The sequence below is a fragment of the Salarias fasciatus genome, chromosome 6, assembly GCF_902148845.1.
Source record: "Salarias fasciatus chromosome 6, fSalaFa1.1, whole genome shotgun sequence".
Classification (NCBI taxonomy): domain Eukaryota; kingdom Metazoa; phylum Chordata; class Actinopteri; order Blenniiformes; family Blenniidae; genus Salarias; species Salarias fasciatus.
Genome location: NC_043750.1, coordinates 8,356,119 through 8,380,011, shown reverse-complemented (window position 1 = coordinate 8,380,011; position 23,893 = coordinate 8,356,119). Strand labels below are relative to the sequence as shown.

General features: G+C 44.5%; 3 protein-coding genes across 3 annotated transcripts in view; 2 read left to right on the top strand and 1 right to left on the bottom strand.

Annotated features, from left to right (window-relative positions):
• Positions 1 to 23,893, bottom strand: part of LOC115389924 (histone H2B 1/2-like) — an 84,386-nt gene that overhangs the window by 3,452 nt on the left and 57,041 nt on the right. The window contains exons 2-3 of the mRNA XM_030093513.1: positions 14,336 to 14,347; positions 774 to 776 (exon numbers count right to left, since the gene is read on the bottom strand). Coding sequence (XP_029949373.1) covers positions 774 to 776; positions 14,336 to 14,347 — 15 coding nt within the window. The remainder of the gene's footprint in view (positions 1 to 773; positions 777 to 14,335; positions 14,348 to 23,893) is intronic.
• On the top strand, positions 22 to 23,239 carry LOC115389927 (histone H2A). Its single transcript, XM_030093515.1, has 4 exons — positions 22 to 27; positions 6,682 to 6,684; positions 13,921 to 14,312; positions 23,229 to 23,239. The coding sequence occupies exon 3, from the start codon at positions 13,924 to 13,926 to the stop codon at positions 14,308 to 14,310; it is 387 nt and encodes a 128-aa protein (XP_029949375.1). The 5' UTR covers positions 22 to 27; positions 6,682 to 6,684; positions 13,921 to 13,923; the 3' UTR covers positions 14,311 to 14,312; positions 23,229 to 23,239.
• On the top strand, positions 12,664 to 12,989 carry LOC115389948 (histone H4). The gene has a single exon (XM_030093537.1). The coding sequence runs from the start codon at positions 12,678 to 12,680 to the stop codon at positions 12,987 to 12,989; it is 312 nt and encodes a 103-aa protein (XP_029949397.1). The 5' UTR covers positions 12,664 to 12,677.

The following is a 23,893-nucleotide window of genomic DNA, read 5'->3' as shown; positions in this document are numbered from 1 at the left end:
AAAAAGAGCCGTTCAGACAAACAACTCGTTCATTGAACATCACACCAGATCATACTAGCGTCCTTATATCTTGCTACAGCGCAAATGAAGCGAAATCTACTCTCAGTGACATGACTAACTTGTCAATGGAAAAGCAATTCAATATATACTGTCAAAATGATTTATTTGACAGTATTTAAAGCTCATGTCTGGAGTTTTGAAAGAAAGAGATTTTTTTTTTTTGTGTTTTTTTTTAATTCAATGTCTCGAGGTTCCGCCCTCCCACGCTTTAAGTGAGCTACCAAGCCATGCCCCTTTAACTGTGCGCTGGCATTACCTGTGGGGTCAAAATGAGTGCCTCTGAGTTCGCAGCATCCTACATGTTTAGCTGTTTACAGTTGATGTTTAGCAGACAATGGATATATCCGAGGTAACCTAGCTAAAGCCGGCCACACACTACAGGATTTTTTCAATCTTCCCCGATTCAGACACCACACACTACACGACAGCAGAGGACAGATCGTACCCGATCTTCCTCTCCTGATCGTCTAGTGTGTGTGTCACTCCGGAGCAGACCACACACCAGCAGATTCTTCAGCCGAGAATCGGCTCCTCACTCCTCCAAATCTCACGTCGTCCGACGTGACTTTGTGCTGTTTCCCTTCATTTCTGTTTTTACATTCATCTCCACTTTCAATAATAAGTGGAGAACTCATTCGTTCCCTCAGTTCATTCATTCACATCGGTATCGCTCCTTCAGTGCAGACCCCCCACCCGCCGTGCGCACGGAGCACGGACTGTCAGCACCTTGTTAGAAAATTTAAATGTTCCAGTACAGAAGAGGGAAACATAGTTTCAGATCATTTTATTATAATTTACATTTAATAATAATTCAGCTTATTAGCTAATCTGTTTGTGTGTTTTTTTTGTTTTGTTTTGTTTTTTCTTTTGAGTCCCGAGTGCAGCAGTAGAATAAAGTTATTAGCAGACCGTGTCAAATAAAAGCTACTTTTTTAAATCATCAAATATCTTAAATCATTCTTTATGTCCACAGATTTGATAGTTTACACCAGAATAAAAACACATTGAGCTTTGATTAGGAAAGTTTCATTATAGTCCGCTCTGTCTCTGAGGGCACGGAATCGGTGGAAAGTTTTTTTTTTTCTTTTATTATTATTTTTTCTTCCCCATTCTTCCGTGATGGTTAATAACGGAGATTAATTAAAACATTGGGATTATTGCAGGACTGGAGGAGATGCAGACATTAGATCAGAGTTTGGGTCTGAATGGAGGATCCAGTTCATCCAGGAGCGACAGGATTAACCATCACTTTCTGCACGGCTGAGTTTAAAGCTCTGGCTTTTCTGTTTCACTGTCATATATAGTGGATATATATCACAGACATATATTCATCATCCAGCTCTTGACAGCTGTGAGTGGATGTTTTTAATCAGCGGCACCTTGGTGAGACGGAGCTGTTCATCCAATCAGAGAGCTTTATTTCGAGGGTGTGGACAGCTCTACTCAGAGCTGATCGGCGCCTCTCGGAGCGCACCACACACTACAGGATTTGCGATCGGAAATATTGAACATGTTCATTATCTCCGATCTCCCCTTCCGACGCCTCCCGAGAGGCTCCGACCGGAAAAAATCTCTCGGAACACACCGCACACTACACGAAGATCGGACCCGAACTCATTTGCATACTCCCGACAATCGGACCCTGTCGGCCTCGATCGGGAGGAGAAGATCGGGGCAAAATTCGGCCCGATTATCCTGTAGTGTGTGGAGGCCCTAAGCTGCTGCGTAGCTAACTCACCTCTGCCTGGGCGAGTGGCCTCTGGCTGCAGGCACACGTTGATTGACAGCGTGAAAAAGCGGAAGCTCGAAGGCTGACCACGCTTTTTCGGATAATGTGGGGGTCAATGAGAGGAAGGTGGAGCTCATAGATAAATTTGTATATTGCTTTATGCCAACATTATATTATAGTATGGACCAGACCAACACATTTAAAGGTGCATTAATTAAGGAGTTTTCACATTGTATTTGAAACACTGGCCCCTGCAGGCCTTGGGCGTAACTGCAGCTTAGTGAAACACTAGTGCCTGTGGCTGGTGTCCATGTACGTGCATGGAAAAGGGGAACTCCTTCCGTGCTCTTTAAGTTGTGCTGGAGTAAAATTTAAGTTTATTTTACCTGGTGGGGTCTGTGCTGGGGCTGTGGCAGTGCTAGAAGCCAGTCTTTTCTTACTTTCTGGACAATCCTGCTCAGTTGTTGCTCGTTAAGGATCTGGCGGAGTAATGGCGGACAAAAGGAAACTTAAGGTGTGAGAAAGCCCTAAAGATCCAACAGCACCGCCTGCTGGTGACTGGATAAATGCAGCCTGAACTAGTCTGGGCATGCCCAGTCACACTACAGCCCGCAGGCCGATTCTGCAGGAGGACTTTATGGAGCTGTGTGGAGTTTTTGTGTGTTTTCCTGCCTTTTGTGTGCGTTCATGACGAAATGTAGTGATGTTAACCGTGACACCGAAGCTTCGAAGCATGTGTTGAAAAAATGAACCTCTTCTCAGTGGAGCTTTGTATCGGAGCTTGATTCGTTTCCTGATAATCACGTGATCCGTGACGTCTGAAGCTTCATTCGCGCACACCCACGTGACGCTTCAGCTGCTGCTTCACAGGTTTAAAACGCGCTGCAGCTGTTTGTGGGTTGTGGACAGGGCCGGCGCCGGCTTCTCAGACGCCCCGGGCAAGTTCATTTCACCCAACAATGGTGTTATGAGCAAATGTGTTATGCCTATATTTTGTTCATTGTTAATGTTAGACTTTGACATATATTTGGGGTGGTTGGTTGCCAGTTGCAACAATAAGTCATATGTAAAGTATTGTTTTGTCAGACCAAATCCCTTCTTTAAAAAACATCCCTCATTTGTAATTTATTTTTCTAGGTCCAGTGTTTAGTTTGTGGCCAGCATCTGTCAACGTCAATTCACTTCCACCATCTCTCATGATACCTAAATAATTACTGTGTCTCAAATGATAAGTCAGCTTGCTGCTGACTTGTTATGTGAGACACAGCAAATGTACTGGTCACTTCAAACACATTCAGTCATGCATATGAACACTCTGCTTTTTCATCCCCATCGTTATTCAAGTTGGCCTATGAACAATAGAAATGCTGCCATCAAAATATTAGCTATACTAGGTTTTAGTGATGTGGACAAATCATTCAATAATTTAGAAAATGTAATTACTCATACATCACATTCATTCATTCAGCTCTGACACATGACATGCTTTCCTTGACTTTCACCACCAGGGGTCCTTGTTGGGCTCTGATTTGAAAAGCTTCGAGTACGGAACCTTTTTTCGATACAATTGTGTTGAAAGCTTTGTTGCTTCAGATTGCCATCACTAGTTTTAGCCATACTGGCTCAGAAACAACACTAATGTTGCACAAACACAGCGCTCTGAAGTGGCGTTAAAGGAAAAACAGGCGGCTCACGATGAACTATCAACAGAAACGTTCAGTGGAGAAGAAGAACATCAAGGTTCGTTCTTTGAGTGTAAATAACGAACTAATAACTCGAGCCTCCAATCCAAGGCACACTGAAAAAACTGACTTTTTGCTATAGTAAAATATATGTAATGAATTAATTAATTTTTACACTGTAATATTTTGATTCAGAGACAACATGATTTTCTTAAGTAAAACATTATATTTAATTCATGTATTTAATGAACTGTGAAGGAAGAGTGAATTATATTTATGAATTGCTCATAGTATTTACATGTTCGATTCTCATGCCACATAAACTTAGAAACAGTGAGTACCTTTTAATTAGAAAATGTAGCTTGTGTTTGAATCCACACATGCGCAGTTTGACAGAGGAGCGCGGGAGGATTTTAACGGTTCAAGCTCCACTAATTAAGGAAGACTGCGTGCAAGTCGTCTGTCAGAGACGTGCTGCTCGACTGCATTGCGTGAGCTCCGGTGAAACGTAAGTTATTGCCTTTTTGCTTAAAGTCTGTGATAACATATTGATCCGTGAGATAGTTTCTCGCGTGCATTAACGTTAGTTTTAATCATGATTTTGGCCAACGTGAACAGATTTAAGCATCCACACCTCGTGCTACCTGTGCAGGAGAGCTATGCTAACGTTAGCTGTTCCACTTTATTTCGTGAAGCTAAATTGAAAGTTATGCTCGGTAAATCAGTAGAGTGAGCAAAGCGAATAATATTTCAGTGTATGTAACATGCTACTAGTGCAGGACAGCTCTGCTAACATTAGCTGTTTCACTCCATTAGTAGTGACTTTTGCTTTTAACTTGTGCTTGGTTAATTAGTGGGGCTAATATAAAACAGAGCTAAATGATATTTCTTTTAGTGTTGTGGAACAGTAACTCAGTTAATGTTACTAATTTCAGTGAGTAAGTTATTTAAATGCACCAGAATGTATCTTAAAGCTACTGGCTTGTTTGTGAGCTAACTATATGTAAAAATAGGAACAACATTCTCTTGTCTGTTGAATACTCAGAGGCAAGTATCTAGAAATGCAGTGTGGAGGGATGGGTACTCCAATGGAGCACGCAGGGAAGTTAATCTTGTATTTTCAGTTCATGGATGTTTGCAGGCTATTTGGTATTTGTATAAGGTAGGAGAAGTTCAGGTTTTCAGTGCATGTGTGAAAGCAGCTTATGGTGAAAACAGAATTCTTTCTGCTCATTGTACACTAATTAAAGCATACTTTGAAAATGTTATATTTTATTTTGCTAGGAGATCCCCTTAAAACAATGAATTATGTTACTTGATTGATCATTTAACCAAGTAAAGGCTCTACTGTGAGTCCAGCTACTTAAGTTATGTCATTATTGTTTCTCAGAGTGCAAGTCTGTAATCTGTAATCTGTAATTTGTTAAACAAATTCTCATGTTTTTTGTTTTTTGTTTTGTTTTTTTTTTAACAGGAAGCAGAAGGGTATGACAGTGAGGTGTTGTCATGTGCCAGGCCAAGCAGCCAGTTGAATAGAAATTGACAACTTGCCAGGAGGAGTGAGTTGACCCAGGCTGCAACATTAGTCTTGTTCAGGTATGTGGAAATCTGTGTATACATAATGTAACATTTGTGTATTTTGTTCATTTTTTAACTACATTGTGTAATATAATTCTAAGAAATGTAGCTTAATGTTTTGATCATTGTTTTGACATCACAAATTGTGTCTGTTCATTTACAGGGTGACATTCTTAGGACGAGCCAAAGCAGTGGACAGTTGAGGTGTAGGGAGAAGGACATTGTCGGGTTTCCACACTTCTGTCATCAGGGAGAAACAGTAGGCTTCCTATGTTATGATATGGTCATGCAAAAATTGCAAGTTTCAGACATCAAAACGTTTAGATCTCTTGAAGCATTATAGATTGAAACATCTACACACCGGTCGGGCACTCCCCTGTTTGTACCCAGATTGCCCTTGTTCATTTAAAGGTTGGGGAGCACTTCGCACACATTTGTCTAGAGATCACACACAAACAGAACAGTCAGAGCAAACTTTTTCATTTTTGTGTCTTGTATGTAATTCACCTCATTTTAACACAGAGAAGCAGTATTTTGAACACCTTGGGGTTCATCTGAAAAAGCACGAAACTGTTCACTGTGTTTTTAAAGACTGCGACTACACTACCAATATATATTCAACTTTTGCTTCACATAAAAGTAGGAAGCACAATCCTCACTGCCTTCAAGATTTTAAACCTGAAGTATTTCAGACATATTCAAGTCAGGCAGAGGATAGTAGTTGGCTTGCTGACAAAAGTGATGTTACTTCTGATGAAACGCTTGTCAGAGAGGGTGAAGATTTAAGTAAAGTCCTTGTTGATCATCTTGGTTCATTATTGCTTAAATTAGACTGCATCTTCAATGTGCCAAGCAGATGTATCGATGAGATTGTAGATGAGCTTCAGTTTATTACTTGTTCAGCATCTGGACCTATTATCAAAAACATTGTCCATGACACGTTAGAAAAACATAATTGCACCATTGAAGATTTGGTAATCAAAGATTTGGTAAATAGCATTTGCCAATTAAACCCTGTTAGTTCGGCCTTAAGTGAAGGAGGTCCTCTTGGCACAGCATATCAGAGAAATAAGTACTTGAAAGAACAATTCTCTATTGTTGAACCATTAGAGTATATTCTTGACGCAAATGAGGGAAAGACATTCCAATATGTGCCAATTCTGCAATCCTTGTCACAAATTCTGAAAAACCGGGACATTCAAGAGAAGGTGTTCAGGAGTGCAGGACATTGTGGTTCTTCATGTCAGTATAGTGGTTTTCGTGATGGTTCCCACTTCAAGGAAAACACATTTCTGTCTGGAGAGGAGTTACGACTTTCACTTCTACTCTATTGTGATGATTTTGAAATTTGTAACCCATTAGGAACCTCTCGTAAAAAGCACAAGGTTACGGCTGTTTACTGGGTGTTGGCTGATATTCCGTGTGTATTAAGGTCTACATTATCATCAATTTACTTGGCTGTTCTTTGCAAGGCAGATGATGTGAAGAAATTTGGCTATCCACAAGTGCTCGAGCCATTATTAAATGATTTGAAAAGCTTTGAAGATGATGGCCTTTTTGTGCCCTGTTTGGGAAAAATTGTGAAAGGCACTGTATTTTCAGTGATTGCAGATAACCTTGGTGCACACTCAGTTGGTGGGTTCGTTGAAAGTTTCAGTGGCACATACGTTTGCAGATTCTGTGTTGGAGAGCGGTCCCAGTTTCAAGACCTTGAAGTCAGGACAGGAGCATTCCCTCGTAGAACAAAACAGCAGCACAAGTCGGATGTTGAAGTAGCCTTGTCCACTAACACCCATAGCCACGGAGTGAAAAGACATTGTGCAATCACGCAAAAGTTAAATCATTTTCATGTGACAACAGGTTACCCGCCTGATGTCCTGCATGATTTACTTGAGGGCATTGTACCATTTGAGCTGGCTTTGTGTCTGGATATTTTGATAAAGAAAAACTATTTTTCCCTCATAGAGCTCAATAGAATCATTCATCAGTTTCCATATAAGTGGAAAGACAGAACAAACTGTCCACAAGGTATTCCGCAAACCTTTGCCTCTCGTAAAACCATTGGTGGTAACGCCCATGAAAATTGGTGCTTACTGAGGCTGCTTCCACTTATGATAGGCTCCAAAGTTCAGGAAGAGGAACAGGCATGGCAGCTGTTGATGACACTCAAAGATATTGTTGAATTGGTTATGTCACCTTCCCACACAGAAGAAAGCATTGGTCACCTTGACAGCCTCATTTCTGAGCATAGACATAGATTTAGCAGTGTTTTTCCACAAGAGAAGTTGATTCCAAAACACCATTTTATAGAGCATTATCCACAGCTCATTAAAGCGTTTGGCCCACTTGTGACCTTATGGACAATGAGGTTTGAAGCCAAGCATAGCTTCTTTAAGAAGATAGTGCGACAGACAAACTGCTTCCGAAACATTTTGAAGTCTATGGCAAATAAACACCAGTCCATGATTGCATACCAACTACATGGTTCAAATGTCAAAAAACCCGCTGTTTCTGTATCAAAGATGTCAAGACTTCCATTAGAAGTTGTAAATGAGAACATTCAAGAATTTCTATCACAGAAATTTCCCGAAGAAGCAGTTGTTCATATGACAACCAAGGCAGAATTTCAGGGCACCGGTTACAGTATTGGCATGATGTTGGTTTATGGCTCCACTGGTGGGTTGCCTGATTTTGCTGAAATTCTACAAATGATCATTGTTCAGGACAGCTTAGTGTTTGTAATAAAACTGCAAAATGCATGGTACTCTGAGCATTTTAGATGTTTCAAGTTGGAGTCCACAAGCATAGTCAAAGTAGTTGAGCAGTCACAACTCACAGACATATACCCACTGGCTACATATGCAATGGAAGGCAGTCGAATGGTCAGCCTTAAACACCACATCTGCCTGTCAAACTAGGTAAAGTATAACTTTACATTGTTTCAAACCAGCTTGTGATTATGTTTTATATGACACGTTTTCTGGACTTGTACTTATTTCATATAAAGCATGTTTTTTTTTATCAGTGAACACACACAGTCCACTGATAACGCTCTGTGCATACAAACTTCCACACAAAGTGCTCACGCCTTTACTTGAAGTGTTCCAACTTTTGCTGTGATAACAGTAGGTGTGTAACAGTACACAAAAATCACAGTTTTGTACTCAGTTAAGGGGAAAATTTGCTGGTGTTATAGCAAAATCTTTTCAGTTCAACCAAACACCTGGCAACAACAGTATATTTTCCCTCACAGTAGACAGGAGTTGCTTGTCTCATACTGCCTCAATCAGTTAGTTTGTGTTGTAGTGTGACTTTTGTGTACATATTTTGGATTTACAGAAGTCACATAATACAAAAACTAAACTATTAAGGGAGGGGTAGACCAAAAACTCCTACACTTTTGGTTGTACTGCCTAGCTTCCATATTGATACTCTCACTTCTCAAAATTGGGGGGCTGCTAACCAGCATCTACCTCGGGTAATACATATGACCTTGTACAATCCCACTTGCAAAGAAAAAAAAATTGTGCGCTCTTGTGAAATCATGCCCTTGTTCTTTGTTTTCTCTTGCAGTTCTGCTCCACGTGGGTTGTGATGATGTCTGCCCCCATTCAACTGCGGGTTATTATTGAAGAGACTCAAGTTCACAAGTTAACCCTACCACATGGAATCCCTGGCACTGTAGAGGAACTTATGGCAGCTGCACAAGATCATTTTCAACTCAGCGGGAGTTTTACGGTTATGCACATGGACAAAGATTTTGACAATCAATTTTTCACTCTAATGTCAACAGATGTGGTGAAGGACAAAGACACAATCAAACTAGTTAAAACAGAACCTTCTGTTACTCTCACATTGACTCCTATTGATGAAGCCGCTTCTTCCTCCTCTTCAACGCCACTGGATCAGTCTTTCCGGGATGACAGTTCCTCACTTAGTTCATCGGACACCATCATTTTATCACAGCCCCCAGAGCATCGATCAGAATCTTGGCCAACAAATTTCGTGATACCCACCTTTTCATATGATGTTGAGATGCTCCTTCAAGCAGGAAATAGGGCTTATGAAAGTGATGGCTCACTCCTTCAGAATCCAAGCATGAACTCGAGCATACTTGAGAGACTTGCTGAAGCAATATTCCACTATACTGCCTATCCCACTGGTCTTCAAATACTGGCAGTTGTAGAAGCTCTGACAAAGAAGCATCCATGCCTAATGGAGCCCGGAACCTCGTTTTCGGGTATGTACGGATGGCAGCAACGTCTCAAGTACAAGATGGCGAATTACCGTTCGAAAATGAGAAGGTGTGAAGTACCTTGTCCTGAGCTTGACATCAACTCACTGAAAAGGAAATCACCTGGGGAGAGAAATCCTGCAAAAAACTGCAAGAGACCAAAGAGAGCAGAGGTAAATTACCTTCCTCCACATCCAAGTGGAGAAACAAGCCAAAGTCTGGAGGTGGAGAGACAGGACCTTCTTAATGAGGTTAAGAAGAAGAACAACACTAAAGTGATTCAAGAAAAAATGGCGAAAACATTCTCTTGTCGAAGGCTTGAGGTTGTGAGGGACAGTCCAGCTGCTGCTGACTTCAAAGAGAGATGGCCTGCTTTGTTTTGTGAAGCTGAGGTAGGTAAAAATGTAAACCCCAGAATTTTAGCACCTGCTTACTTAATCCACCATTAATATCTACGGGCTTGGAAATACCCTACACAGAGGTCTCCCTCCCTTCATTCTGCATCACAGTATTTAGCCCAGTTTTTGATGTTGTGATCTTTTGTCATTTCAGATCAAGGAGGAATTCAGGAGAATCACTACAATTTCCTTGGTGCAGACCTTCATGTACAAACTCGACCACTACACACCAAAACTTACTGCCCTGATGAAGGCCAAGGGAGGCGTTGTGGGGACCAAACTGAGGCCATTCCTGGACAAATTAAGTCAGGTGTGTAGGGCAGTACCCAACTCAGAATTTTGCTAGTCTAATCACATCGCCAATTCATAGTTCAGGTATTCAAGCACACTGCAAAGTATCACTTCTCCCAGGCTGCTGAAAGCACTGTTGGACACTGCAGCAGTTTATCTGCCCTGCAAACGTCTATGTGCACTTTGTTTTCATTAGTTTTGTTTGTGGTAATTTTGTTTTGAAAGTTTAAAGTCTTCCATGCTGTTGGATCCATGTGTGAACAATGATACTTATATTTATGATTTCCTTTACACGTAATTTGCCCCACAGGTGTGTATATTAATGTATTTAGCACAAATCTTCATTCTTGGTGGCTTCTATGGCCTATATTCCACACATAGCTCTCAAATCAGTACTCATTGCACATGCAGGCTTCTGTGTTCTTGTCTGATAGTTTGTTTTATATGAATTATGGTTCAGTATTGAAATCAAATTAATCTGTTCGCAGAGCCTTACCATTGACATGAGACGTGAAGCTGTTATCCGCAGCCTCATACTGTACCTTGGCGAGAAAGAAGAGGAACTTTTTGAAGATTGCCTGGTAAAGCACAATTTCTTTTTTCAATGATGTGTTTAAAAGTTGAGTGTTATTTAAAATGCAATTTATCACTGAAGCAATACCACTTATTGCAGCAAATTTTTAACGAAGCAGACAAGTGGGATGGGTGTTATAGGCTTTAAAAAATGAAACGGATGTCCAGTGCTCTTTTTGTCTTCAGATTTGATAATCCATTTAGATTGCTTGAATTCATTCGCCACTGTTGATTTATTTAAAGAAAACTTCACAAAACTTCATCATCGACACACTGGTATGCAGTCACACTGACAGAAAATTGTTTGCTCTCCTGTCACACACACCATGACACATTACCTGGAACTTTATCTCTTTTTGACTGCAGCGCCACCTGCTGTTTAAACATAAAAACTGCATATAAATGCATTTATTCCATAAACGACCAAAAAAATTAAAAACAGACAGTTGCTCCAGCACCTTTCTTACACCAACATTAGTAAAGAAACCCAGGGTTTTTTTTTTCTTTTAGATGTGGCTAAACTTGCTCAATAGGTCATTGACTCTTTGCCAGGAGGAGACGAGTGTCTTATGTGAACTCAGTTTAGTGTAATCAGTGGTATGCTTAATGATTTTTAGCACAGGTGTGCATTTTGCCCTGATAATGAAGTCACTTTGAATGATTCAGGTTTTTTTTTGTTTTTTTTTACTTATGCTGTTCGTATATTTTATGCAGGTGGACAGACGCAGTGATGCCGCTCAGCACATCCTCAAAATCCTGGTCGTCCATGGAGCTGATGGAGAGGATCCTGTGGATGTGTCCATCCTTCTTGAAGGCAAAGAGATGTTGCCGGGATGTGGGACGACTTCGAAAGCTTGTGCACTGCTTATGGGTCTGATTTATGCCCTCAACCTTGCATATCCGCCAGCACTGCGCTACACTTTTGAGGTGTTTCAGAAACTTTTCCTGGAGCTGGATGGGATCAAGTTGTCCCCAAAAGTACAAGCTTTAAAGTTGAAGTTACTGTCTTAAATGCTGTCATCACAGCAGGCATATCACCTCTTCTGGACCTTCCGTTTATGTTCGGCAGTACAGCAGCTTGTCTTTATATGGATGTTCACTGCTGAGATATTGACTTGGAACAAAAAAAAAACTTTGTAAGCATTTGTGAAACTGAAACTGTGATGTTCTGCTTAGGCCGTTAAGAATTGGCGCCTCGCCTCCGAGTTCAACTGTGCCCTGGCTAACTGGAAATTTGTGTGATCAGAAATGTTTCCCATGTTGTGTGGACTAAGGCACCTGGTCTTTTCGTGTCATTCATGTTCACAAATTTATACTAAAGATAAAGTTAACATGTTATTTGTTTTAATTGCTGCCTTTTTAGCTGTTGATTTTTTGATACCTAAAAGGTTTTAATTTGCATTCTTCAAAGTCCACTACTCCAGAGTGATGGCTGAAATGTTGCAAGGTTTTAATATTTAAATAGCAAAACTGCAAATTTGTGATTACAGAGAGAATTGGAGGAAGAATTGCTGTTAAGTGTTCATAAATAAACTGTATTTGAACTGTATTTTAGTTTTGTGATTTGTGATATATTAAATGCATAAAGAAATTCAAATTTGAAAACATTTAGCAAAAGAATTAACATTTACAAAATTATAGTGAGTAAATCAAATGAGTAATGAATTGTTCAACAAATAGAAACTACTTAATTACTTCATAACATCAAATACAAATTTATAATGTTAATATTATGATGTTGACTGAAAAAAATGAATTAAATTTACTTGATTATTTTAAATAAATATAACTTCTAACTGTATGATAACGAAGTAACATTTACTTGATGTTTTCATGACTGTTACTTGTAATGGTGCATATATGTTACTTGTTTCTGGGAGGTAACTAATATTTGATTTTATAGCAGTAAAATTTACTTAGAAAGCGTTAGTGCAAATTGTTACGAGGATTTTTTTAAGTAAATCTTAAAAGTTATTTTTTTCAGTGCAGTCACACAAAACAGTGGCGGCCAATCAGAAAAGATGAGCAGTACAGGCTCCGCCTCTGTCTTCCACCACGTCCTCAGATGGCATGTAAAGCACCGCGACTGCGGGAGGATTGAACATTTGGTACTTCGACTCAGAGAACTGAAAATGAGCGGCAGAGGAAAGGGAGGGAAAGGTCTGGGCAAAGGAGGCGCCAAGCGCCACCGCAAAGTCCTCCGTGATAACATCCAGGGCATCACCAAGCCCGCCATCCGCCGCCTGGCCCGCCGCGGCGGAGTCAAGCGTATCTCCGGCCTCATCTACGAGGAGACCCGCGGCGTGCTCAAGGTCTTCCTGGAGAACGTCATCCGGGACGCCGTCACCTACACCGAGCACGCCAAGAGGAAGACCGTCACCGCCATGGACGTGGTCTATGCTCTCAAGAGGCAGGGACGCACTCTGTACGGCTTCGGAGGCTGAAGCTCCGTCCAGCGACCGCACCAAACAAAACAAAGGCCCTTTTCAGGGCCGCCCACCTTCTCACTCAGGAGCTCTTTCTTGTTGTACAATGTCTGGGTCTGTTCTGGTGTTCGTTATTTTTTTTCTCAGTTTCGGAAGGACCTTTTGCCACTTGAATCTCGATTGTAGCGCCTCAGTTACTTTATAAGCACGCAAACCTCGTCAGATACAAGAACCATTGCTTCGTAGAAACAAAATCGAAGGGCATGTAACGTCTGATTATGCTCACACATGGAAGGTACACTTCTTGACATTTCCGTTATTTCTTCCGTCAATACGGCTTTAACCCGTTCTGCCAACGATTATTCTCACTCGTGGACGATTTCCTCAAAAGCTAGTAGACCACTCGTACAAAGGTTTTCATTTTTCAAAAAAAATCGTTTCCATGTGTTTCCGTCATCACACTAAAACACCTCTGACACCGTGAACCACTTAGAACTTCAAAATTTCCAGATTATATGGAGCTACTATGAAGGCTGCTCTTATTTAATATAAGTTGTGTTCAAAGGGACTGCAGCAGGCTTTAAAATGTTATTGTGAAGCTGTAAATATAAACATGAAGCCTTCTGTCTGCGTTTCAGTCTTCATGATATAAATTCGCTTCTCTTTGTCATTGGTCTCCAGACTGCGCGCCTTTTTGAACAAAGAAAGACTGAATATATTAGAAACTGTGTAAATCCACTTGAGAAACCACGGCGGGCTTTGTTCTGATTGGTCAGATGGTCTGAGTGGAGCCGCTCCTCAGGCTGAGCTGCTGATTGGAGGACGGTTCATTCAAAGCGTCTCATTGGTGCGTCCTGGACTGCCTCGCGCTCTCTGCCCTCTTATAAAGGACACTTGGAGACAAAGCGCTTCACTTTCTCAGAGAATCAACTCCAGAGAACCCGACGAGAAAATGAGCGGCAGAGGAAAGACCGGCGGTAAAGCCAGAGCCAAGGCCAAGACTCGCTCGTCCCGTGCGGGCCTCCAGTTTCCGGTGGGCCGTGTTCACAGGCTGCTGCGCAAAGGCAACTACGCGGAGCGCGTGGGAGCCGGAGCCCCCGTGTACCTGGCGGCCGTGCTGGAGTACCTGACCGCTGAGATCCTGGAGCTGGCTGGAAACGCCGCCCGCGACAACAAGAAGACCCGCATCATCCCGCGCCACCTGCAGCTGGCTGTGCGCAACGACGAGGAGCTCAACAAGCTGCTGGGTGGAGTCACCATCGCTCAGGGCGGCGTCCTGCCCAACATCCAGGCGGTGCTGCTGCCCAAGAAGACCGAGAAGCCGGCCAAGGCCAAGTAGGCGTCTAAACACCCCAAGGCCTTACAACACAACGGCTCTTGTAAGAGCCACCCACCTCTCAAGAAGAGCACGATGTCCCACAATTTTGTAGTAACTCTTGACTTCGCAACGTCTTCTGTAACACCTCAACATAATGCAGTTCATTTAGCGTCAACAGATGCAGTCTTTATGAGAGTACAACTATTCTCTTCTTTGCACAGGGATTACGCAGTAATCTCAGGAAAGCACACCTCTGTGGTCAACTGTCAACGTTACTAGTGACACATTCTCTTTTCCATCTCTGTCCTTCGGTGATTCAGAACTGTCCTTGGTGCTGATCTTAGCGCATGCTGAACTAGTTTCTCTCGCCCTCTCTAACAGTCAATCTTTATTTGCAAAGCACGTTTCATTTTCATAAAAACACCAAGTGCTGAACAGAAAATAGTCGATAAATAAATAAAAATAAACGACGCACCATCAATCAGCTGTGTTGTGGGCCCCATGGTGGGCTGGGTACCACGTAGCAATAAGATAGATTTAAGCCCGCCACACACTACAGGACTTTTTCAATCTTCCCTGATCCAGACACCACACACTACAAGACAACAGAGGACAGATCGCACCCACCTCTCCAAGATCTTCTAGTGTGTGGTGTCGCTCTGGAGCGGAACACACACTACAAGATTCTTCAGCTGAGAATCTGCTCCTCACTCCAACGTGACTTTGTGCTGTTTCCCTTCATTTCTGTGTTTACATTCATCTCCACTTTCAATAAGTGGAGAACTCGTTAATTCCCTGAGTTCATTCATTCACATCCATATCACTCCTTCAGTGCAGGACCCCCCCCCCCCCCCCAAGTGCACACGGAGCACGGACATCAGCACCTTGTCAGAAATTTTAAATGTTCCAGTACAGAAGAGGGAAACATAGTTTCAGATCATTTTATTATAATTTGCCCTCCACATTTAATAATAATTCAGCTTATTAGCTAATCTGTTTGTGTGTATGTGTGTGTGTGTGTGTGTGTGTGTGTGTGTGTGTTTTTTTTTTTTACTTTTGACTCCCGAGTGGAGCTGTAGAATAAAGTTATTAGCAGACCGTGGCAAATAAAAGCTACTTTTTTAAATCACCAAATATCTTAAATCATTCTTTATGTCCATAGATTTGATAGTTTATACCAGAATAAAAACACGTTGAGCTTTGATCAGGTAAGTTTCATTATAGTCCGCTCTGTCTCTGAAGGCACGGAGTCAGCGGAAAGTTTTTTTTTCTTTTATTATTTTTTTTTATTCAGTGATGGTTAATAACGGAGATTAATACTAACCTCATTTTCATAAAAACAACACCAAGTGCTGAACAGAAAATAGTCAATAAATAAATAAAAATAAACGACGCACCATCAATCAGTATGCACCACCTATACTGTAACGGAATAGTTTCATTGATGTGCTGGCTGTATCAGTGGCGTAATGCTCCGGTCAGAGAAGACAAAGCAACTTCTGTGCTTTAGATGAATTCAATTTGAACTCTTCAATTTGAATAGGGCATTAGTTCACTGTAGTGAGTACAGATGTGTGTGGTTTGTGATATCTGCAGCATGTTTTTCCCTAAATGATCAACCGATCACGGGTTGTGCGCCAGCAGGAGTGCTTGTTTTGGCCACCTACACCGCGAGTGGCTGGCGGCATTAGTTCACTTCCGCACTGGCGGAACGCTCGTTTTCCGGGCGGGAGGTGGTTATTAGGGACCGAGCCCTCCGGGCATGGGGCATGGTCTCTATTGTTCTTCGTTCATTTTTTGTTCTCCTCCTTCTCGTTCTCTATAATACTAATGCCCAAATAAACACCAATTTGACCTCCTAAACATGCACGAAAACTCAACAAATTTGGCACGCACATCTGGACCGGCGAAGAATTTTATAAAATGGAAAAAATAACAGCTAACAGCTACATGCTAGTACATGGCATGCTAACATTTCCATGGAAATGAATGGGAGATGCTAATAGATGAGATGCTAACATCTTCATTTTAAAGGATGAGACATGCTAGCAGTGCTAAAAAGAACAGTGCTAACGGATGACAGATGGTAATTGTCAGAAAGTCTTGTGTGTTTAGCGGGTATTTTACTTTGAAGTCGCACAATGGTGATGTCACTTCCTTTACTGAGTGCGTCCTCTGCTCTGAAGCCATCCCCAGACGTGTGTTCTTTTTTTTTTTTTTTTTTACTTTTGACTCCCGAGTGGAGCTGTAGAATAAAGTTATTAGCAGACCGTGACAAATAAAAGCTACTTTTTTAAATAATCAAATATCTTAAATCATTCTTTATGTCCATAGATTTGATAGTTTATACCAGAATAAAAACACGTTGAGCTTTGATTAGGTAAGTTTCATTATCGTCCGCTCTGTCTCTGAAGGCACGGAGTCAGCGGAAAGTTTTTTTTTTCTTTTATTATTTTTTTTATTCCCCATTCTTCAGTGATGGTTAATAACGGAGATTAATTAAGACATTGGGATTATTGCAGGACTGGCGGAGATGCAGATATTAGATCGGAGTTTAGGTCTGAATGGAGGAAACACAGTTCATCCAGGAGCGATAATAGTGAACATATTTCACAGACATATATTCATCCAGCTCTGGCAGCTGTGAGTGGATTTTTTTAATCAGTGGCACCTTGGTGAGACGGAGCTGTTCAGCCAATCAGGGAGCTTAATTTTGAGGGTATGGACAGGTCTACTCGGAGCTGATCGACACCTCTTGGAGCGCACCACACACTACAGGATTTGCGATCGGAAATATTAAACATGTTCATTATCTACGATCTCCCCTTCCGACGCCTCCCGAGAGGCTCCGATTGGAAAAAAATCTCTCGGAACACACCGCACACTACACGAAGATCGGACCCGAACTCATTTGCATACTCCCGACAATCGGACCCTGTCGGCTATTGGGAGGAGATTGGGGCAAAATTCGGCCTGATTATCCTGTAGTGTGTAGAGGCCTTAAGATGTTGGATTCAATGCCTGAAAAGCAGGGTAAAAGTGCATAGAAATAAGTAGTGACACATTGAACCGTGTTTTCTGCTGCAAAACTCATCTGATTATTCACAAAACATTAAATCAATTTATCATTCATCCATCCATCCATCCATCCATTTTCTACCGCTTATCCGGGGCCGGGTCGTGGGGGCAGCAGTCTCAGCAGGGATGCCCAGACTTCCCTGTCCCCAGACACTTCCTCCAGCTCCTCTGGGAGGATCCCAAGGCGTTCCCAGGCCAGCCGAGAGACATAGTCTCTCCAGCGTGTCCTGGGTCTTCCCCGGGGTCTCCTCCCAGTGGGACATGCCCGGAACACCTCCCTAGGGAGGTGTCCAGGAGGCATCCTAAACAGATGTCCGAGCCACCTCAGCTGGTTCCTCTCGATGTGGAGGAGTAGCGGCTCTACTCCGAGCTCCTCCCTGGTGACTGAGCTCCTCACCCTATCTCTAAGGGAGCGCCCAGCCACCCTACGGAGGAAGCTCATTTCGGCCGCTTGTATCCGGGATCTTGTCCTTTCGGTCATGACCCAAAGCTCATGACCATAGGTGAGGGTGGGAACGTAGATTGACCGGTAAACCGAGAGCTTCGCCTTTCGGCTCAGCTCCTTCTTCACCACGACGGACCGATACAACGACTGCATCACTGCAGCTGCTGCACCGATCCGCCTGTCAATCTCACGCTCCATCCGTCCCCCACTCGTGAACAAGACCCCAAGATACTTGAACTCCTCCACTTGGGCTAGGGTCTCTCCACCAACCTGGAGGTGGCAAGCCACCTTCCTCCGGTCGAGGACCATGGCCTCGGATTTGGAGGTGCTGATCCTCATCCCTGCCGCTTCACACTCGGCTGCGAACCGCCCCAGTGCATGCTGTAGATCCAGGTTCGATGAAGCCAACAGGACAACATCATCTGCAAAAAGCAGAGATGAAATCCTGTGGTTCCTGAACCGGACCCCCTCCGGCCCCTGGCTGCACCTAGAAATTCTGTCCATGAAGATTATGAACAGAACCGGTGACAAAGGGCAGCCCTGCCGGAGTCCAACATGCACCGGGAACAGGTCCGACTTACTGCCGGCAATGCGGACCAGACTCCTACTCCGGTCATACAAAGACCTTAACAAGGGGCCCCGGACTCCGTATTCCCGGAGCACCCCCCACAAGACACCACGAGGGACACGGTCGAATGCCTTCTCCAAATCCACAAAACACATGTGGACTGGTTGGGCAAACTCCCACGAACCCTCGAGCACCCTATGGAGGGTATAGAGCTGGTCCACTGTTCCATGACCAGGACGAAAACCGCATTGTTCCTCCTGGATCCGAGGTTCGACTATCGGTCGGATCCTCCTCTCCAGTACCCTGGAATAGACTTTCCCGGGGAGGCTGAGGAGTGTAATTCCCCTATAGTTGGAGCACACCCTCCGGTCCCCCTTTTTAAACAGGGGGACCACCACCCCGGTCTGCCAATCCAGAGGCACCGTCCCCGACCGCCACGCCATGTTGCAGAGACGTGTCAACCAAGACAGTCCCTGCACATCCAGAGACTTAAGGTACTCAGGCCGAATCTCGTCCACCCCCGGTGCCTTGCCACCGAGGAGCTTGCCAACCACCTCAGTGACTTCAGCTTGGGTGATGGACGAGTCCACCTCTGAGACCTCAGCCTCTGCTTCCTCCACGGAGGACGTGGCGATGGGATTGAGGAGGTCCTCAAAGTATTCCTTCCACTGTCCAACAATATCCCCAGTTGAGGTCAGCAGCTCCCCACCTCCACTGTAAACAGTGTTGGCGGAGACCTGCTTTCCCCTCCTGAGGCGCCGGACGGTTTGCCAGAATTTCTTCGAGGCCGACCGATAGTCCTCCTCCATGGCCTCCCCGAACTCCTCCCAGACCCGAGTTTTTGCCTCCACAACTGCTCGGGCTGCAGTTCGCTTGGCCTGCCGGTACCCGTCAGCTGCTTCGGGAGTCCGATGAGCCAGCAAGGCTCGATAGGACTCCTTCTTCAGCTTGACAGCAGCCCTTACTTCCGGTGTCCACCACCGGGTTCAGGGGTTGCCGCCACGACAGGCACCGGAGACCTTACGACCACAGCTCCGAGCAGCTGCTTCGACAATGGAGGTGGAGAACATGGTCCACTCGGACTCAATGTCCCCAGCCTCCCTCGGGACATGAGAGAAGCTCTCCCGGAGGTGGGAGTTGAAATCCATGCTGACAGAGGGTTCCGCCAGACGTTCCCAGCAGACCCTCACAACACGTTTGGGTCTGCCAAGTCTGTCCGGTTTCCTCCTCCGCCAGCGAATCCAACTCACCACCAGGTGGTGATCGGTCGACAGCTCTGCCCCTCTCTTCACCCGAGTGTCCAAAACACGCGGCCGGAGGTCAGATGACACGACAACAAAGTCGATCATCGACCTCCGACCTAGGGTGTCCTGGTGCCAAGTGCACTTCTGGACACCCCTGTGCTCGAACATGGTGTTCGTTATGGACAAACTGTGACTAGCACAGAAGTCCAATAACAGAACACCACTCGGGTTCAGATCGGGGAGGCCGTGCGATCCAATCACCCCCTTCCAGGTCTCACTATCGCTGCCCACGTGGGCGTTGAAGTCCCCCAGTAGAACAATGGAGTCCCCAGTCGGAGCACTGTCCAGCACCCCTCCCAGGGACTCCAAAAAGGCCGGGTACTCTGCACTGCTGTTCGGCCCGTAAGCCGAGACAACAGTGAGGCACCTATCCCCGACCCGAAGGCGCAGGGATGCAACCCTCTCGTTCACTGGGGTGAACTCCAACACATGGCGGCTGAGCTGTGGGGCTATAAGCAAACCCACACCAGCCCGCCGTCTCTCACCGCGGGCAACGCCAGAAAAGTGGAGAGTCCAGCCCTTCTCGAGAGGTTGGGTTCCAGAGCCCAGGCTGTGTGTGGAGGTGAGCCCGACTCTATCTAGCCGGTACCTCTCAACCTCCCTCACAAGCTCAGGCTCCTTCCCCGCCAACGAGGTGACATTCCATGTCCCTAGAGCCAGTCTCTGTGTCCGGGGATCGGGTCGCCGGGCACCCTGCCGTCGGCTGCCACCCAATCCACGCTGCACCCGGCCCCTACGGTTCCCTCGGTGGGTGGTGAGCCCACCGGAGGTCAGGCCCACGTCGTCCCTTCGGGCTGAGCCCGGCCGGGCCCCGTGGGCAAAGACCCGGCCACCAGGCGCTCGCTTACGAGCCCCAACCCCAGGCCTGGCTCCAGGGTGGGGCCCCGGCTGCGCCATACCGGGCGACGTAACGACCTTTGTTCTTTTTCTAATCATAGGGGGTTTTGAACTGCTCTCAGTCTGGCCGTCACCCAGGACCTGTTTGCCATGGGAGACCCTACTAGGGGGCATAAAGCCCCCCGGCAACATAGCTCCTGGGATCATGCGGGCTCTCAAACTCCCCCACCACGTTAAGGTGGCAGTTCTAGGGGGAATTTATCATTCAATCATTCAATTATTCAGCAAACAAAACAAACATTTTCCTAATATTGCAACTGTGTCTCTTCCATTTATCAGTTCCTTTTTCAGGTTCATGGTGTGAATGTGTGTGTGCACATGAATGTACAGGCAAGTAACGTGCTTGTGTAAGGTATGTTTACTGTGTGCAGGTGAGTATAAAATGTGTATGTAACTGTCATTATGTTCCAGACAGGTATGGCTGGTGCAGTAAACCAGGTACAGTAGATACAGTATGGGATGTGACCTGTGAGTGTACCAGTGGTGGGCAATATGATGATATATATTGTAGATACGATAGAAAACTGTCTATCGTGTCATTTTTCTTCTATCGTTTCTATCGTTGTTTTATCAATTAAAGTGAATCTTTACAGCATAGGCTGTACTGTGACTGGTTTTGCGACATTGCGCTGCTTTACGTTAGTCATGTGGTACCACGCACGACCAACAACAACACATGCAGACGAGCGGAGGACTAACATGGAGGAGGACGGCTCAGAAAAAGATCTATCGCAGTCACAATGGACACATAGGGCGAATCCCAATTCTCTGCTTAATCCTCAATCTTACTCCTCATTCCTCAAAATGCACGCTCCCGTGAAGTTAAAGCTATAGTGCGTAACTTCGGTCACCCTCTAGCGGAATTCTGCGTTCTTACAACAATAAAGCCGGCGCTTCCGAATGACGTACGCCCAGGTGCCACCCCCCCCCCCCCCCCCCCCCCCCCCCCAACCTGCTGCGGTTATTCGCGTTTCCACAGTGCGAATCACCATTAGAAACGGTTTTTATTCTGTGTGAATAAGGACAGCTGGTGAAAAAAAAGATGGACTCTTCTGAAGAGGTAATTACTGTTCTCTCTTTTTTTTGCCACAGAAACGCAAATAGCTTATTAAAACGGGAGACAAGGTGCCTGCTAATTTGTAACTGACAGGTTAGTGGATAAAAAGACCCAGTGCTCATCAGCAGAAATCATTTGTTGTCCGTTGGTCTCTAGTTGCAGCTTCTTGATGAAAAACGGAGTGACTGTTAACACAAAGCACAGTGTTTTCTGCAGGAAAAGAGTTTGGCCGGGGGGTGTGGTGTCGCTGCTAACGCTGCTAACGGCTAACGCTGCTAATGCTGCCGGTGTTCGACTGTCGGAAAGTTTTTGTTTCCTCCTCTCCGTTGTCCGGGCGCTGCACAATTTAGCGTGGGCGGCGCCCGAACTGAAAAGGTCTTGCAGAAACCCTGATAGCATGTTGCTTCCTCGGTCTGCCTGAGACTGTAAACTGAGCCTGTTGCTATGAGACCCTCCGTACGTCCTCCCCCTCCCTTCTTGTTGTGACGTAAAATGCCTAATTTCCTGTGCGCCAGCGCGGGAATGTCGCCGGTCGACACGCAAAGCAATAATTATATGTATTGAAAAATCCTGCGACATGTTAGAGGAGCCGATCGGCTTAATTTGCATTTTGTCATCTCCAGTAGTAGTGGCTTGGCTAAAACGGACATTCATAGAGATTTAAAAGTTACGCACTATAGCTTTAAGTGGTGTCCCATTCCTTTACAAGTTGAGGAAAGGAGCGAGACTAAGGAGCATTATCTCCCTTAATTTTGAGATTCTCCGAGACCTCCCTTGGAGTTAAGGATAACCCAGAATGCTTGTTAAATAGTTCGTTTTGCTGTTATTTTATTAATAAAAAAATTTGTATATTACTTTGGGAGTAATTGTATTAAGTGTCTATCACAGATATTATTTACAAAGGCTATTAGACAGAAATCAAGAAAATTCATTTGAATGCATTTATTAACAAGGTCACACATGCAAAATGTTAAAAATTTCTAATACAGGGCACATTACTTACAGTTATAAAGGGCGTTGTTATTGATAATTGACCGAAATTATTACGGCTGCTCTTCCACTTCAGCCCCCCCCCCCCCCCCCCCCCCCCCCCCCCCACACACACACACACACACACACACACGTTCCACGCATGCGCGCTCTCTCTCTCCTTCGGACGGTCCAAAGAAGCGTCGCGCTAGCCGCTAGCACCCCCCCGACGGTCTGAAAACTGCTCCCCCCTGCGCGGTCCCCCCTGGCCAAACTTTTTCCCTGCAGGAAACACTGCACTTCTGGCTTTCTCCTACCCTCTTGAGCAGTGCTGCCCCCTGTGGTCCAAGGAAGTAACTGTCTTTAAGGGTTGTCCCATTTCCAAGTGACATTATGTAACCCAGGTGTCAAATCCTGACAGCCTGTCATTATACTGTTCACTCTTGTCCACATCCAGACATTTATAGATCTGCTGCACTCACTCTCTCTCAAATCCCGCGGCATTTGACATGTTCCCGTTGGCTTGGCGATTAGCCAATCAGATCGCTTCATTCATGACGACGTCACACAGTCACGTGACTTAGCGCCGGCTATTATTAGCAGGGTCATGCTGGGGAGTAGGGAGACACGGAGAGGCAGTGGGGATGCCAAGAGAAGGCTGTGCTCAGGTCGGTTTCGGTCACATCTTTGCGGTTAAACTGTCTTTGTGCTGCTCTATACTTACGTGACCATGCACTTATATCATAGGAGTCGTCGGCTACCGCGTGTGAGATCGTGCGATTAGAGCACACACGTGTAATCCAGACCGTGGAATCGGTGAGTGCTCAGTCCGTTTGTTAGCCTAGCGTCTCCATTCATTCTAGAGGCAGGTGTTATTCAAAGTTGTGCCTTGTTTTCAAAAATATCAACTTAACATGAACTGTGATGATAAGCCAAATACTCCATCGTTGGTGTCAGAAAAGTGTGATGCTGTATTTTAAGTGCCTTTATTTTTGAATGTGATCTTGTAAGTTTGTGGCTTATAAACTTCACTGATGCACTGAATGAGCACTTTATCTGTCAACAGTGGACTAATTAATTAATTTCCACAGTTTGCATGAAGCATTTTACTTAATGATATGACTATTTATTGAACTTTGACACTGAAAGATTGTATTTTATTACTATTTAAGACTCTTTGAATCTCTTTTCGGATTACTTTCACTGCAGTGTAACTTACTGTGCAGGTAGTGCTATAAATTGGTCAGTGCGCACAATTACTTCAGTCCAATTTATTAGTACAAGGA